The sequence below is a fragment of the Platichthys flesus genome, chromosome 16 (assembly GCF_949316205.1).
Source record: "Platichthys flesus chromosome 16, fPlaFle2.1, whole genome shotgun sequence".
NCBI lineage: Eukaryota > Metazoa > Chordata > Actinopteri > Pleuronectiformes > Pleuronectidae > Platichthys > Platichthys flesus.
The window spans coordinates 9,725,551-9,737,658 of NC_084960.1; the positions used below are offsets into that span (position 1 = coordinate 9,725,551).

A 12,108-nucleotide genomic window follows, 5' to 3' on the forward strand; every position below is an offset into this window, starting at 1 on the left:
TAGTAATGTACGCTAAATAGAGGGCTAAAGTAAAGTTAAATATTAATTCCTGAAAAGCAATCACAAAGCAAGGGTTTAAATTAAAACACTAAAATGAAAAGTGAATTGATCATTTTTAGTAAAAACCATCTCGTCTCACGTATGAGGTGTTTGCGGCAAAATCCAAGACTATGTTGCAAATAGATGTTAAGTTCAATCACTGCCCCTTTGACCCCTGTATAGCCCAGACAAAAAGGCCCTTTGCTCATGGTGTAACCTGGCTACATGATCTTGAGCCTCACAGGAGCAGAGAAGCAGGCCAACGCATCCTGTCAGTTCCCAGCAGGCCGGCTAAGCAGCTTAGAGATACTCATCCCTGATCACAGCCCATCACGGCTTAGAAACCCTGGCATTCTGCTGGCAGCTTCAACTAGCTGGATCAATTAAATTAAGTGAGCAGCCATCACTATACCCAGCGCGCACAGACACACACACACACGGACACACACGGACACACACGGACACACACGGACACACACGGACACACACAGACAGTGGCAGCAGAACAGGGTGTTTGCAAGAGGCCAGAAAGGTAAAGAATAAATGAATCAGCGACAGATCCCATCTTGTCATCCGTGGTTTCATTACAGCACGCTGTACAATGCCAAGAAAGAAAAAAAAAAAAAAAAAGAATTCACACTTTGGAGATGCAAATAGTTACCATGGCAACTTCGATATCATATCACACACACACGACCACGGCGATAGAGAGTTGCGCTGCAGCCTTCCCCGGCAAGTTAGCAGCAGAAGATTCAATCAAGAATCAATAGGAGGCATGATATGGAACATCCGAGCGTGTTGTGCAATGTTATTGTTTCACTGAGGAAATATTTGCCGGGCATGACACAACCTGTGAGACTCGATACAAGGGCGGCACCGGCCTGGCGAGGATATCCGCATTCCCAGCTGAGAGCGATATGACAGACAGGTCGATAGCCACGGTGACACCCCCCAGGCGCACACGGAAACACGCAAGACACAAAAGCCCACCGCCAGTGAATAAACCCTCAGAGACTTGTCATTATTGTATCAATATCTCCCAGCTCACTTCAGCCGCGCCCGTGTCCCAGGCTGAGAGGAAACAATGAGTTCTTTGTCGGGAGGCGAGCTCAGGTTGATCTGCACCTGCAGCACAGCAGCGACAAGCAGCCACATGCCCGTCGGCTTCAAACCACCGAGTCAGGGGAGGATGCGTGAACGCAGCCCTCTGGTGCATGCGGACAGACTGTCCCCCCCCTGAAGTATGACATCAGTTTGTGTAGATGTATCGACTGCTTGTGTAACAGCAGCGATGATACACCCACACAGGTAGAGGAACAGGAAGAAAAAAACACTGAATAACAGAATGTGGGCTATGGAGCAGAAAAAGAAGTTGAAGTTTGAGATGTTGAAGGGAGAGAACAAGAGAGACAGAGATGGAGGGAGGGAGAGAATGGAGGTGGATGAAGATGCACTGAATCACTGGTGAAGGTCAAGCCGGATTCACTACGGGTTGTCATGGAAGCGGGATAATGCTAGGGTCGTTGCCATGGTAGAAGTTGCAGGATGAGGGCCAGCAGCTACAAAGGGCTGTGTTACAAAATGCTGCTCAGTCATCTCCACCCCTACGATCAGCTGTCATAACATCAGCATCCCCACCTCCCTGGGGAGGAAGAGGGGAGGGGGGTCCCACCTGGGGAGTCGAGTACACAGGTATGTGCATGTGTATAAGTGAGCAGTGTGTGTGTGCTCAGTCACGGGGGGGAAACGAACAAGGTTGAGAGTATTTTAGGGCAGGGAGATTGTGTGCGACAAGTAGGTAATAGCTGTGAGTCTGGGTTTCAGCGTCCATGTGCACGTGTGAAAAAACGACATGGACGTGATGGCGGTTTACAATCTCTATAGTACAGCCACCTCTGCTCTGATAAGAAACACACACACTAACATTCTGGAGGAAAAGCTCTTTTCCTGCTTTGCTCATTCACATAACCTCACAAGGGGAGAGAACTTTTGATGTATGACATATTACTCAAATTGAACACTCAGCTATTGCAGCTGTTCAACCCAGTAGCTTAAAATAAGCTTGTCCAGCAATGGTGTCATGCATTTAGGCCATAATGAAGCCTTTCACATGCGGTGGTACTGTACGGCTGCTGAAGAGGAGTGGACCAATGTTGACATTTATTCCAACAAGGTCCCGGGTACAGGCCGTCATGCTGTGTCTGCCCGATGACGCTGTGCAGCGTGTAGCAAATCTTTAAGCTGCTGTTCCACTATAGCCTCAACCACAGCACATTTTAGAACTGACCAAAAAAAGCTGTATGTCACTGCCGTTAGCATCTTTCCATTTACACGAAAATAAAATAAAATAAAGTGTTAATTTCTTATTCACCTAAAATGCATGCCATGAACCTTGACAACAGAAAGTATTACAAGGGGCAGTTTACCCACAGTTAGATCAAATACTACTGTTCAGTTACCGAAGAGGCTTAGAAAAAGAACAGTTAACCAGATATTATATTCTAGTTTTTGACTAAAAATGATTTAGAGCTTTGGCTGTCTATTGAGTTATAACATATACGGTATAGAGTGATGGACGACATGGCAGCTCCACTAAGCTGCAGTATAAGTCATAAACCAGCCTCCTCTATGCAAATAGGTGGAACATGGAGCCAAAACTAAAAAGTACAAGATCACGTCAAATATATTCCGCAAAGACGCCTTCTGTCATTGTAGGTAGTTCTTGTCTCATCGATGTATGTCCAACGGTCAATTTGCCTAGTAGGTTAATTTAAAATGAGTTAATTGATGATATGATTAACAGCTGAGCCTGACTCATTGATTGGTCGAGAGGGAGTACTGTGACTGTCCAGGCTGCGGCTTCTAATGTGGATACAATCTAGAGCCTGAGCATAGAAATTAAGAAAAGCAAACACTAACTATCAAAAACATAAACTAAACAATTCGAGGGGAAGGGGAACGGATGTCAGAAAAAGACGAGTGAGGAACGATTTCAGAGATGATGTTTTTTTTGTTTTTTTGGGCCAAAAAGTACAACATTCAAAGAAGAGAGCTGAAAAATAAATTGGGGCAGAGCGAAAGAGCGCTACGAAGGTAACAAGTGGAGTGATGGGGGAAAGTCCCTTGATAATACAGTAACTACAAGTGATGCCTAAGAAGGGAGACAACTGTGAACCCATACAACAGTTTAAGTTTTAATAATAGAGTGGTTTTCTCCAAAGCTGGATAATAGAGCTCCTTGCACTTGAGTGGAGGCAATGAGGAAAACAGCAGAGTCATGCAGCTACCTGTTGAGGCATGAGATCCAAGGAGGGGTTGAGGGAAAAGTGTGTGTGTTGTTTGATCCAGCAAGTTAGCCCCTGGGTCTAGATGGTTGTCTAGCATTGAGCCCTTAGTCATTTAAATCAGGTCACACATCATGTAACACCCAAGGGCTGTAAATGACATATTAGCATTCTATGCTCCATTTAAGGGACATTTTTACCTTTTACAGCAGTTTTAGATGTCACCCAATTCTGTTCAAATATTGCAACTCTTGTCACAACTGTAAAAGTCAGGGAAAACATTCCTTAATATTTTATGTTATTTCATATTATATAACGTATTAGTGTGTGCAGAGTCACACAGTGTGCAGAATGTCTCCAGAATCTAGATTTTGAAGTCATTTTTAAGTAGGCAACCTGAAAGGATGTTGCAAATGCAGGATTTAATAAATTGAAAAAAAACTTTGTTCCTGCTACCATCATATTCTATGTGAGCATTGGCCATATGCAAAACAGAGCCCATGCACTAAAACGCTCGATATAATTAAACCAGGACTTTTCAGGTATATCACTGCATGACTACAGCAGATACTTGAAGAGCTGCACAGTCATCCAAAACCCACACATCTACTAAATCCACATTTGCATGAATCATGAAACCAAACCACCCAAAATGTGGATGTACAGGTTTGATCACATGTTCCCATTAGCACAGAGAGGACTGTGGTGCTTTGTTTCATCGCACGTCCACATCACCAATTGGGAATGTAAATAAAGTGTGTGTGTGTTTGTATTGTGGTTTTCTGAGAGAGTCATCTGTGCAGTCCTGTTCACAACACCTCAGCTGTATCTCTGTAATTCGGCACATGTCACTGTCATGAACATATGAAGGGCAATGCAAGTGTGTGTGTGTGTGTGTGTGTAGATCGAGAGTGTGGGGGCCACTGGCTTCCCATCATGCAGTGCGTGTCTCAGAAATAGAGCAGGAGAAGGCAGGGACCCCTGGGATGGTGGCACATAGCTAAGAAAAGAGCTCCTCTGCTCTCATTTAAACAGGGGCAGGTGCTGGAGGAGGAGAGAGGTAGGCCAGACTAAAGACAGAGCGGTATAGAGGGGGAACAGAACGACAGAGAGGGGGAACACAAAGAGAGAGAGAGAGAGAAAGATGCATGTATACAGTGTGTGTAAACGTGGGTGCTCAATCAAATACAGAACATCCCAGGTAACACAACCTTGCAGATGGTATTCATTTACCAGCAGCTATTTAACACTTATGTCCTAGATAAATTAACCACGTCAGTTTGCCGCCTCATTTTCCCTGTGTGAACCTTTTACTGAGAAGTTTTTTTTTTCTCCTCCCCAGGGGCCCTTCCCCCGGCAGCAACTCTTAGGCAACCCATCGCTTTAGTGCAGTTTAATATGGCCTCCTTTTTTTTTCTTTTCTCCTAATGCATGTAATTTCCCATAAGACGCATCTTTGTGCTGAATCATACGTATGTGTTATTAAAATGTGGCAATTAGCAAGGTTGCAGAAGTGGATAAGAGGGGAGAGAGATATTTGATTTCCTCTGGCTGGGGAGGCTGAACTGTAAACACCTCACATTCCTGGTGAGGTTTTTTTCTTCTTCTTTTTTTTTTTTTAAGCAGACAACTGAGCCGAACAGTCGAGAAGGAGTTCATCTCATTGTTCAGGAGAGGAAAGGCATATGGGATTTAACCTACTGTGATGCATTTATGCCGGTGCTCTGTACATGCGTGCGGTTTAGGGCCGGTGCTCTGTTTACTTTCACACCTCAAACTGTGAAACACGAGCCATGTAGGACAGAACTGTGGAAAACACCCAGCCGAGCACAGAGCGGCTCAACCCTGCTTCTACCTGAGGACACAGAGAGGACAGGCTGATCGTAGCAGCGAGTCGTAACACAGGCCTGCAGCCAGAATCCAATCCTCCCTCTGTGTGGAGGGTATAATAGAAACAACTATTCTGTTGCGCTCGTGCTTTACAGTGAACTAGGACAGACGCAATATAAACCATGGGTCTTATGAGCTCAATGTTTTATTGTTTCTGTCCATATTACATGAAAAACATCATTTTCTTTTCCACTTTCCCTAACATTGGGAGAAAGGGCGTTATCCCAGTGAGTAATTCATGGATATTGATTAAAAGAAAATATTTCATATAGGGGGATTGATATTTATGAGTGTTTGGAGTTTGTCACTGTAATGTAGCTGTGGATGAGGACACCATTAATTCTGTTATACTTGTACATTAAAAGGCCCTGGATGGTGTAATGTGTTTTTTTAAATGCCCATCCTTTTGACAGTCGAATTGTAACATACATGAAATTAAAATTAATTTACCAAATTTTTGAGCCAATCATATTTGTATAAATGGCAACCTTCGCTGATTGGTTGTTTTTCTGTCAGACACACTGAAGAGGAAGGAGGAATGATGACATAATTCTAATAATAAGAAGAATTGCAGGAAGAGTTCAAACCCCGGAATTGCCTACTCGGTAACAGGCTTAGTAAGTAAATAAAGATCACGATGGAGCAGTGCATGGTTGGTAAGAATGGTCATAAATATAACCAGCCCCAAAGACTATTTATTTCCTGTAGTAGGGTTTGAAAACCTAATGCCACTGAGGCAATAAGTGCTCACTCCTTCTACTCGAAAAAACGGATAAACGAGGAGGAGGATGGCAGAAACAGAGGGAGAGAAGGGAAAGAGAGGGGGATGAGGAAAGAAGAGCAGGTGTGTGTGTGTGTATGTATGTTAGTGTGTGCGCATGTGTACGCATGTGTGTGTGTGTGTGTGTGGGTGGCAAAGTGACAGGCGATGATTAGCCCAACCAGAGGAGGATATGTGGGAGGGAGTGCGTGGGAGTAGTGGGGCTGGCGTGAGAGAGAGAAAGAGAGAAAGAGAGAGAGAGAGAGAGCGAGAGAGACACACTCTGTCTCTTTAGGCAGAGATATACACAAGTGGATTAAAAGAGCACTCATACTGTATAAACACAGAGAAATAACGGGAGGTTTATGCACAGAAATAACACACAATCGTGCATGTACAACAGCCATGAACACACGGGTGCACGTATAGTGCATACGCACAGGGGTTGGGTTCCTGTGGGAACGTATTGTGTTGTAAAGGAATGAATCAAGCCGCATGTGGATGTGTTGTTTATGAAACAGCAACAGAGGGCATTATTTCACGAGGTAATTTCATCCCCTGTTTTAAGCATAATAATTATTTGTGTGTTGGTGTGCGTGTGTGTGTGTTTGAGAAAGGCAAGAGGGAGAAAAAAAAGCAAATGGAGTCCAGCTGCTGACTCTTAGGTGAGTAGGTGGGACCAATCGCAGCCCGTCTCTTACTGAGCCTCTATGGAATTAACAGGGTTTTCTAAAGAGGTGCAACAAGAGCTCCAACTCGTGCATGTTCGTGTGGGCACGTGCGTACACACTAATACGTGGCAAACAAGTCGGCATTTGCCTTTTTAAGGATTATCGGACAATCAAGTCAACATGACACAAAGCCAAATCTGAAGTGAAAACCTCGTTGCTGTAGCGTGAGTCAGGTACCTAACACGGAGCTCTGAAGCTCGTGTTTGCACTTGTGTCCATCGTTGTCTCTGGGCAACACGGTGAGGCCTGGTTTGTATTAAAATGCAAAGAAGCAAACAACGATCGTCAGGACTGAGAGCGAGGGCCTCAGAGACCTGCAAGGTCCCAAATATGCCACTCCTCAATCACCTTAATAGAGGAGAGTTCTTTTTAAAACCTCCATCAATACACATGAGCTTTTGAGGCACAATGTTGGTGTGGGAAGAAAAAAGAAAAGAATAATTGATACACCCTCTTAGAAGGAATTTACATACATCACATGGAAACATATCGAAAGAAAATATAACAGCAGAAGGGAGATTTAAAATGTTTAAAAATAAGATTTAAAAGCTTATTGTTAAATTAGCTCCTCTAGGGGTCTTAAATCAATTACAAAAGACCTAGTTTGATGATGTCATGAAGCGGCTTGGAATCATGGGATTTGTTGTCTTGAGCAGGACTCAGGCACAAATCACTGATGAGGTAATTTATCAAGTATAATTCACATTACGCAGCAAGCAGTAGAGAATAATCGTGATCCATTTTGAGTGACTGAGAAAACAGACAACTGGCTAACAGCGTATTTTCCCTTACTCATACGTCCTTTGCCCCGGAAGATATAACAGCACAGTAAACACAAGAGTAAAAGCGAATATGATGCAATTAAACGGTGACCAAAAGGAAATGTCCCGTGAACTAGAATACAATTGTGGTTTCCTCTGGGTTTGAACATTGTTAAAAACATATTGAATAAAGTACACAAGTCAACAATCTCTACAATATAGGTTGAGTCATTTTGAAACAATCGTTGCATAACATATCGTTCAACTAACGTTAAAGCTCAAAACAATATCTCACATTCGTATGCCATGAGTCGTCAAACTTAGCACACAGGCTGTGGGTTGTGTGGTTAACCTCTGGTACTGTTTTTTCTGCCCCTCTATTGATAAATCTGTGCACTCCCACCAGTCTAACAGGAAGCCCTGAGCTCAACCCCAGCACACGGTCGGAGAGAGGAGGTCGAGGCACTGGCAGCGACCTCAGGGTGTGGCAAGGTCCAAAAACAGCTGGAAAATAAAACGGCACCCTTCCTGCTGTTCCCCCTGGGAACCATTGTGTTATGCAGGAGAGCCGGTATACAATGAAGAACCTGGGTTTTAGCTTTCTTTTTTTCCTTTTTCAACTTAGGACTGCACCAAGCAATTCAGTCTGGGCTTCAGCTTGACAAATGCAGACAAAAAGAGACAGCTATAAAGACAGACGAGATGAGTCGTTTGACCGGGGGAATGAGTCATTTCAAATAGCCTGCTTCCTCTAGGCAAGACTTCTGAAAATGGAATCAATTTTCAGTTCCCTTATTGTGACAAAAAAAGATGAGTCCATAGCTTCCATACACATAATATTGCCTATGTGCACAAGTTCCAAAACAGACATTTCTATATGTGCAAAAATAACGAGGAGACGTTGGATAATAACTATTCTTTACAGTAATAGATCCTCTAGCCGTCAGAGCCAATGTGTTGTATATTGGTGCGACGAGGGGATTAGAGCAGCTGTCAGTTAGATCTCGTCAGTTTGCTCGCCTCTCACGACAAGTTCAGCTGAGGGGCGTTTGGCTTGAAAGAGCTCGCTACTGTAAGGCGAGCTCGGTTCAACATGGAGGGGGTGCTGTAAAGTTTGGAATCAATGAAAAAAACTCACAGGGGCTGCGAGGATGAGAGGGAGAGACTGAGGGAGATCTAGCGAGAGAGAGAGAGAGAGAGAGAGGGAGAGAGAGAGAGAGAGAGAGAGAGAGAGAGAGGAGGCTGCTTTCTGAATAAAACATCCTGGGAGAACTTTCATGTCAGTCTCTGTCGGCTGGGCTGGAGGAAACCCAAACTGGAACACAGCTCCACCCGACAAAGGCTCCGTCAAATCAACAGCCACTTCCACGTGTATCAAGCGGTCGAAAGCACAATCGGGCCGAAGGGAATCTCTTCAAACAGGGGCTGATTTCCCACGGGCTGGTGACAGCAAATACAGATACACTCGCCGGTTCCCATCACCTAGGAAACTACTCACTATGAGAGGACCAGGTGTTGGATCTCCAATTGACCTTATAGACAGACAACACACACACACACACGCACACACCTAATTGACACGGCAGGCCCACATCACATTACGTGCAACACATCTGACATCTGCTATACTGATACACTTTTCCGCGCAGAATAAATACATATCGCCCTGGAAACACATCCAATTGGCAAACTCCTATACCAGTCGTATTAAAAAGGCTTTTCTAAATTCAAATCCTCATGTCAGATGACGCATTGCCATCGTCTATACTGTTGTAAATAAATGATATTCCGCTCCCGCCTCATCATGTACCGACAGAGCTGCGCTCACATCTCATCATCCTCACCCATGTCTATTCTCTGACAACATTTCACCGACAAAAGAAAGTTATTTCCTCCAGGACACAATCTAACAACAAACTCAAATGCTTCAGTAAAAAAATTCTAATTAAAAAAAAGCATCAGCCCACACACTCACTCTGAATGGCATTTGGCTTCCGCTGCCACATTTTTTTTCGCACTGAAAGTTAAATGTTAAGACGTGTGGTTGTGTGGAGCCGTATCAAAGAACTGACGGTGCTGCTGAAGGTCAGTGTGACCGAGGCCAGAGCCAAGACAGGAACAGAGAGGAAAATCCCCCAAAAAAGAAAAGAAAATGGAGGTTATCAGGTATATGTCGGCCACTTACCCAAATCTTTGGATCCTTGACTCTCACTGGCCAGTTCACCCATTCTGACCAGAGCATCAAAGTAGCCTTTGGCAGCAAATGTCACATCTACAAGCAAAGAGAAGCAAGAAGAGGAAAAGTTTTGTTTATTAGAGCAAAGGTTTCACAAACAGTGTCTTTTCAAACATTATGCAGTTAGGATTTGTGTAAACTCCGTTGACAGTTCTCTGGCCAGTGATGCAGAAACTTGCTCCCTCCTCTTCTCTCACAGCTTCTCACCACACAGTAGAAATCAAAGGAGGCACTAATGTTCCCACCTACAGTAATTATTCCACATCATCTTGTTGTGCATGCTTGATTGCAGCGGGGAAAGAATTTTTCTGACAGAATCTGTACTTGCAGAGGAAGTAACAAATATAAGTGGTTTCCTGCTTTGTTTTGTTTCAGGCTCATTTCCATAATGAGATGAAAAATAGTTTATTATAACCCGAAGGTGTATCTGATTATTAATATTAATATTTAGAAGATTTGTGAGAATTATTGTTGCTCAAAACAGAGACAAATTGGAAAACATTTACTTTGCTTAGTAAATATTTGGAACAGCTTGTGTATTGGTGACACGTGCCACAGATTGCTGTAAGTCCCTCCTGACCTCATGCTTGGGCGTATTGTGTAATGGCTGGTGTCTGAATGGATGGTGGTGTGTGGTAAAAACAAGAAGCAACGGGTATTCTTCAGTCCTTTTTGAATCAACTAACACACGGGCCAATGGGTCCGCGAATAACATTGTGTCCCACAGCGGAAACAGCAATGTCATGGTGTTAACCACCACTGGCCTTTTCTGTTCTCCATTCCATTTCATCTTCTCTGTCGGTCACATCTCAACAGGGTGACACAGTGACTTGAGGAGACTGTTGATTAGTTGATGGATTAGGGTTCATACACCTGCATAGACAAGGCTTCAACCAGTAGGGCTGCCCCTCCGCATCACTGGATGCTTTGGTTTATGTGGCCGCCTCTAAAAGAGCCTCTAACGCCTGAATTGGAAATGCCCCAGATGGTGCAGAAAAAATGTCAGGCATCGGTGAGTACAGGACTCTATAGCTGTGTCCTAATTCAGGGGCTGCTTTCTTCAGAGGAGGCGGTTTACCCAGCCCACGAAGGGAGCAGTCTTCGCGGGCCACATAGACCGCAAAGGCCAAACTGAAATTAGATGGTCTGGTCCACAGAGGCTTTCCTAGATCTGCGTCACCATCTCGTCCCGCCCTTACTGCTGTAGCCAGTTAACCAAGCTGGAGTCGGACACATGCAACTTGATTTTTCAGCACGTGTACCATTGGCTATTCGGTTGAATTGAAGTCTGATACTCAAGCACTGGATGTCTCGTCCGTTACCCCTTTGAAAAACAGTTGGTCCCAAGAGCACAATGAATCCTGGGATAGTTTGGGCATTTGAAGGAGCCTTTAAAATGGGACAGCCTATTCATGTCCCTGTGATGCAATCTCTCTTCAAATGCTGCGTCTGAAGGCTGCAGCTCCTGAATTGAGACACAGCTTGTGTACTGATCCGATACCACTTCTTTGTTTCAAGTATTTAAGTTTAACCTTGATAAATCACTTATTGTTTGCTGCTCTTAAACATCTGTTGCACTGTACTGCCATTATAAATTCCTTTTTTTAGAGTAACGAAGAAGTGATTTCTGGATGTTTGGCATTAGCCATGGCTAGCTGTTGTGTATTCCTACATATATTTACATCTGTTCTTTTTCAGTTATGACTGTCAAAGTTGGTGGTAAGTATATTACATTTGCCTCTAGCATTGATTAAAGATAAATAAATGGTGGTTTAAATGTGTTAAGTGTGACCTGACTGCTCAAAGTGATAAACCGATTTAGTCAAAGGTCACCAAAACAAAAAGGTGTCCCACACATGCATGTACAGATTTGTGCATACACGCACCAATGTGCAAAAAACGTTGGCCTTTACACCTTGATCTTTAGCACACAGACAAACAATCAGTGAGGTTAATCCAATCACAAGCAATATCTGCTCTTCTCTGTCACCGACTTGAAAGATCAAGAGATTTCCTAGCTTCCGAGATCAATAACCACCTCTGCCCCATTCTTCCGACGGCTGCAGCGCCGGCCACCAAAGGTCAAACAAGACAGGAGTCTGCTTCCAGTGATTTCTGCCCTACTGCCGTGCAGACTGCCAATCAGTCCATCTCCAGTGAATAATGGCCGTCGCTTTTTTGGAGGTGAATTCAACAGCAGTCCAGGTGACAGATGGGCCCTGTGCCTGCAGACAGCTGCCAGGTGAGAGACACACTGACAACAATAGCCTGGCAGGGGCAGGCTAATTCCAGAAGACAGATGTAGCCCTGCGATAGAGGAAGTCTCCCGTGTTGGGAGCCTCTCAGCTCTGCTCCTAGGCTGAGGGGCATATGCTAATGCTAATCCCAATTACAGCTGAGTCAACGG

At 44.2% G+C, this 12,108-nt stretch overlaps 1 protein-coding gene across 5 annotated transcripts in view; it reads right to left on the bottom strand.

Annotated features, from left to right (window-relative positions):
• Positions 1-12,108, bottom strand: part of baiap2a (BAR/IMD domain containing adaptor protein 2a) — a 50,580-nt gene that overhangs the window by 23,723 nt on the left and 14,749 nt on the right. For all 5 annotated transcript variants that reach the window (XM_062407292.1, XM_062407294.1, XM_062407291.1 and 2 more), the window contains exon 3: positions 9,651-9,737. In XM_062407292.1, the coding sequence (XP_062263276.1) occupies positions 9,651-9,737 (87 nt within the window). The remainder of the gene's footprint in view (positions 1-9,650; positions 9,738-12,108) is intronic.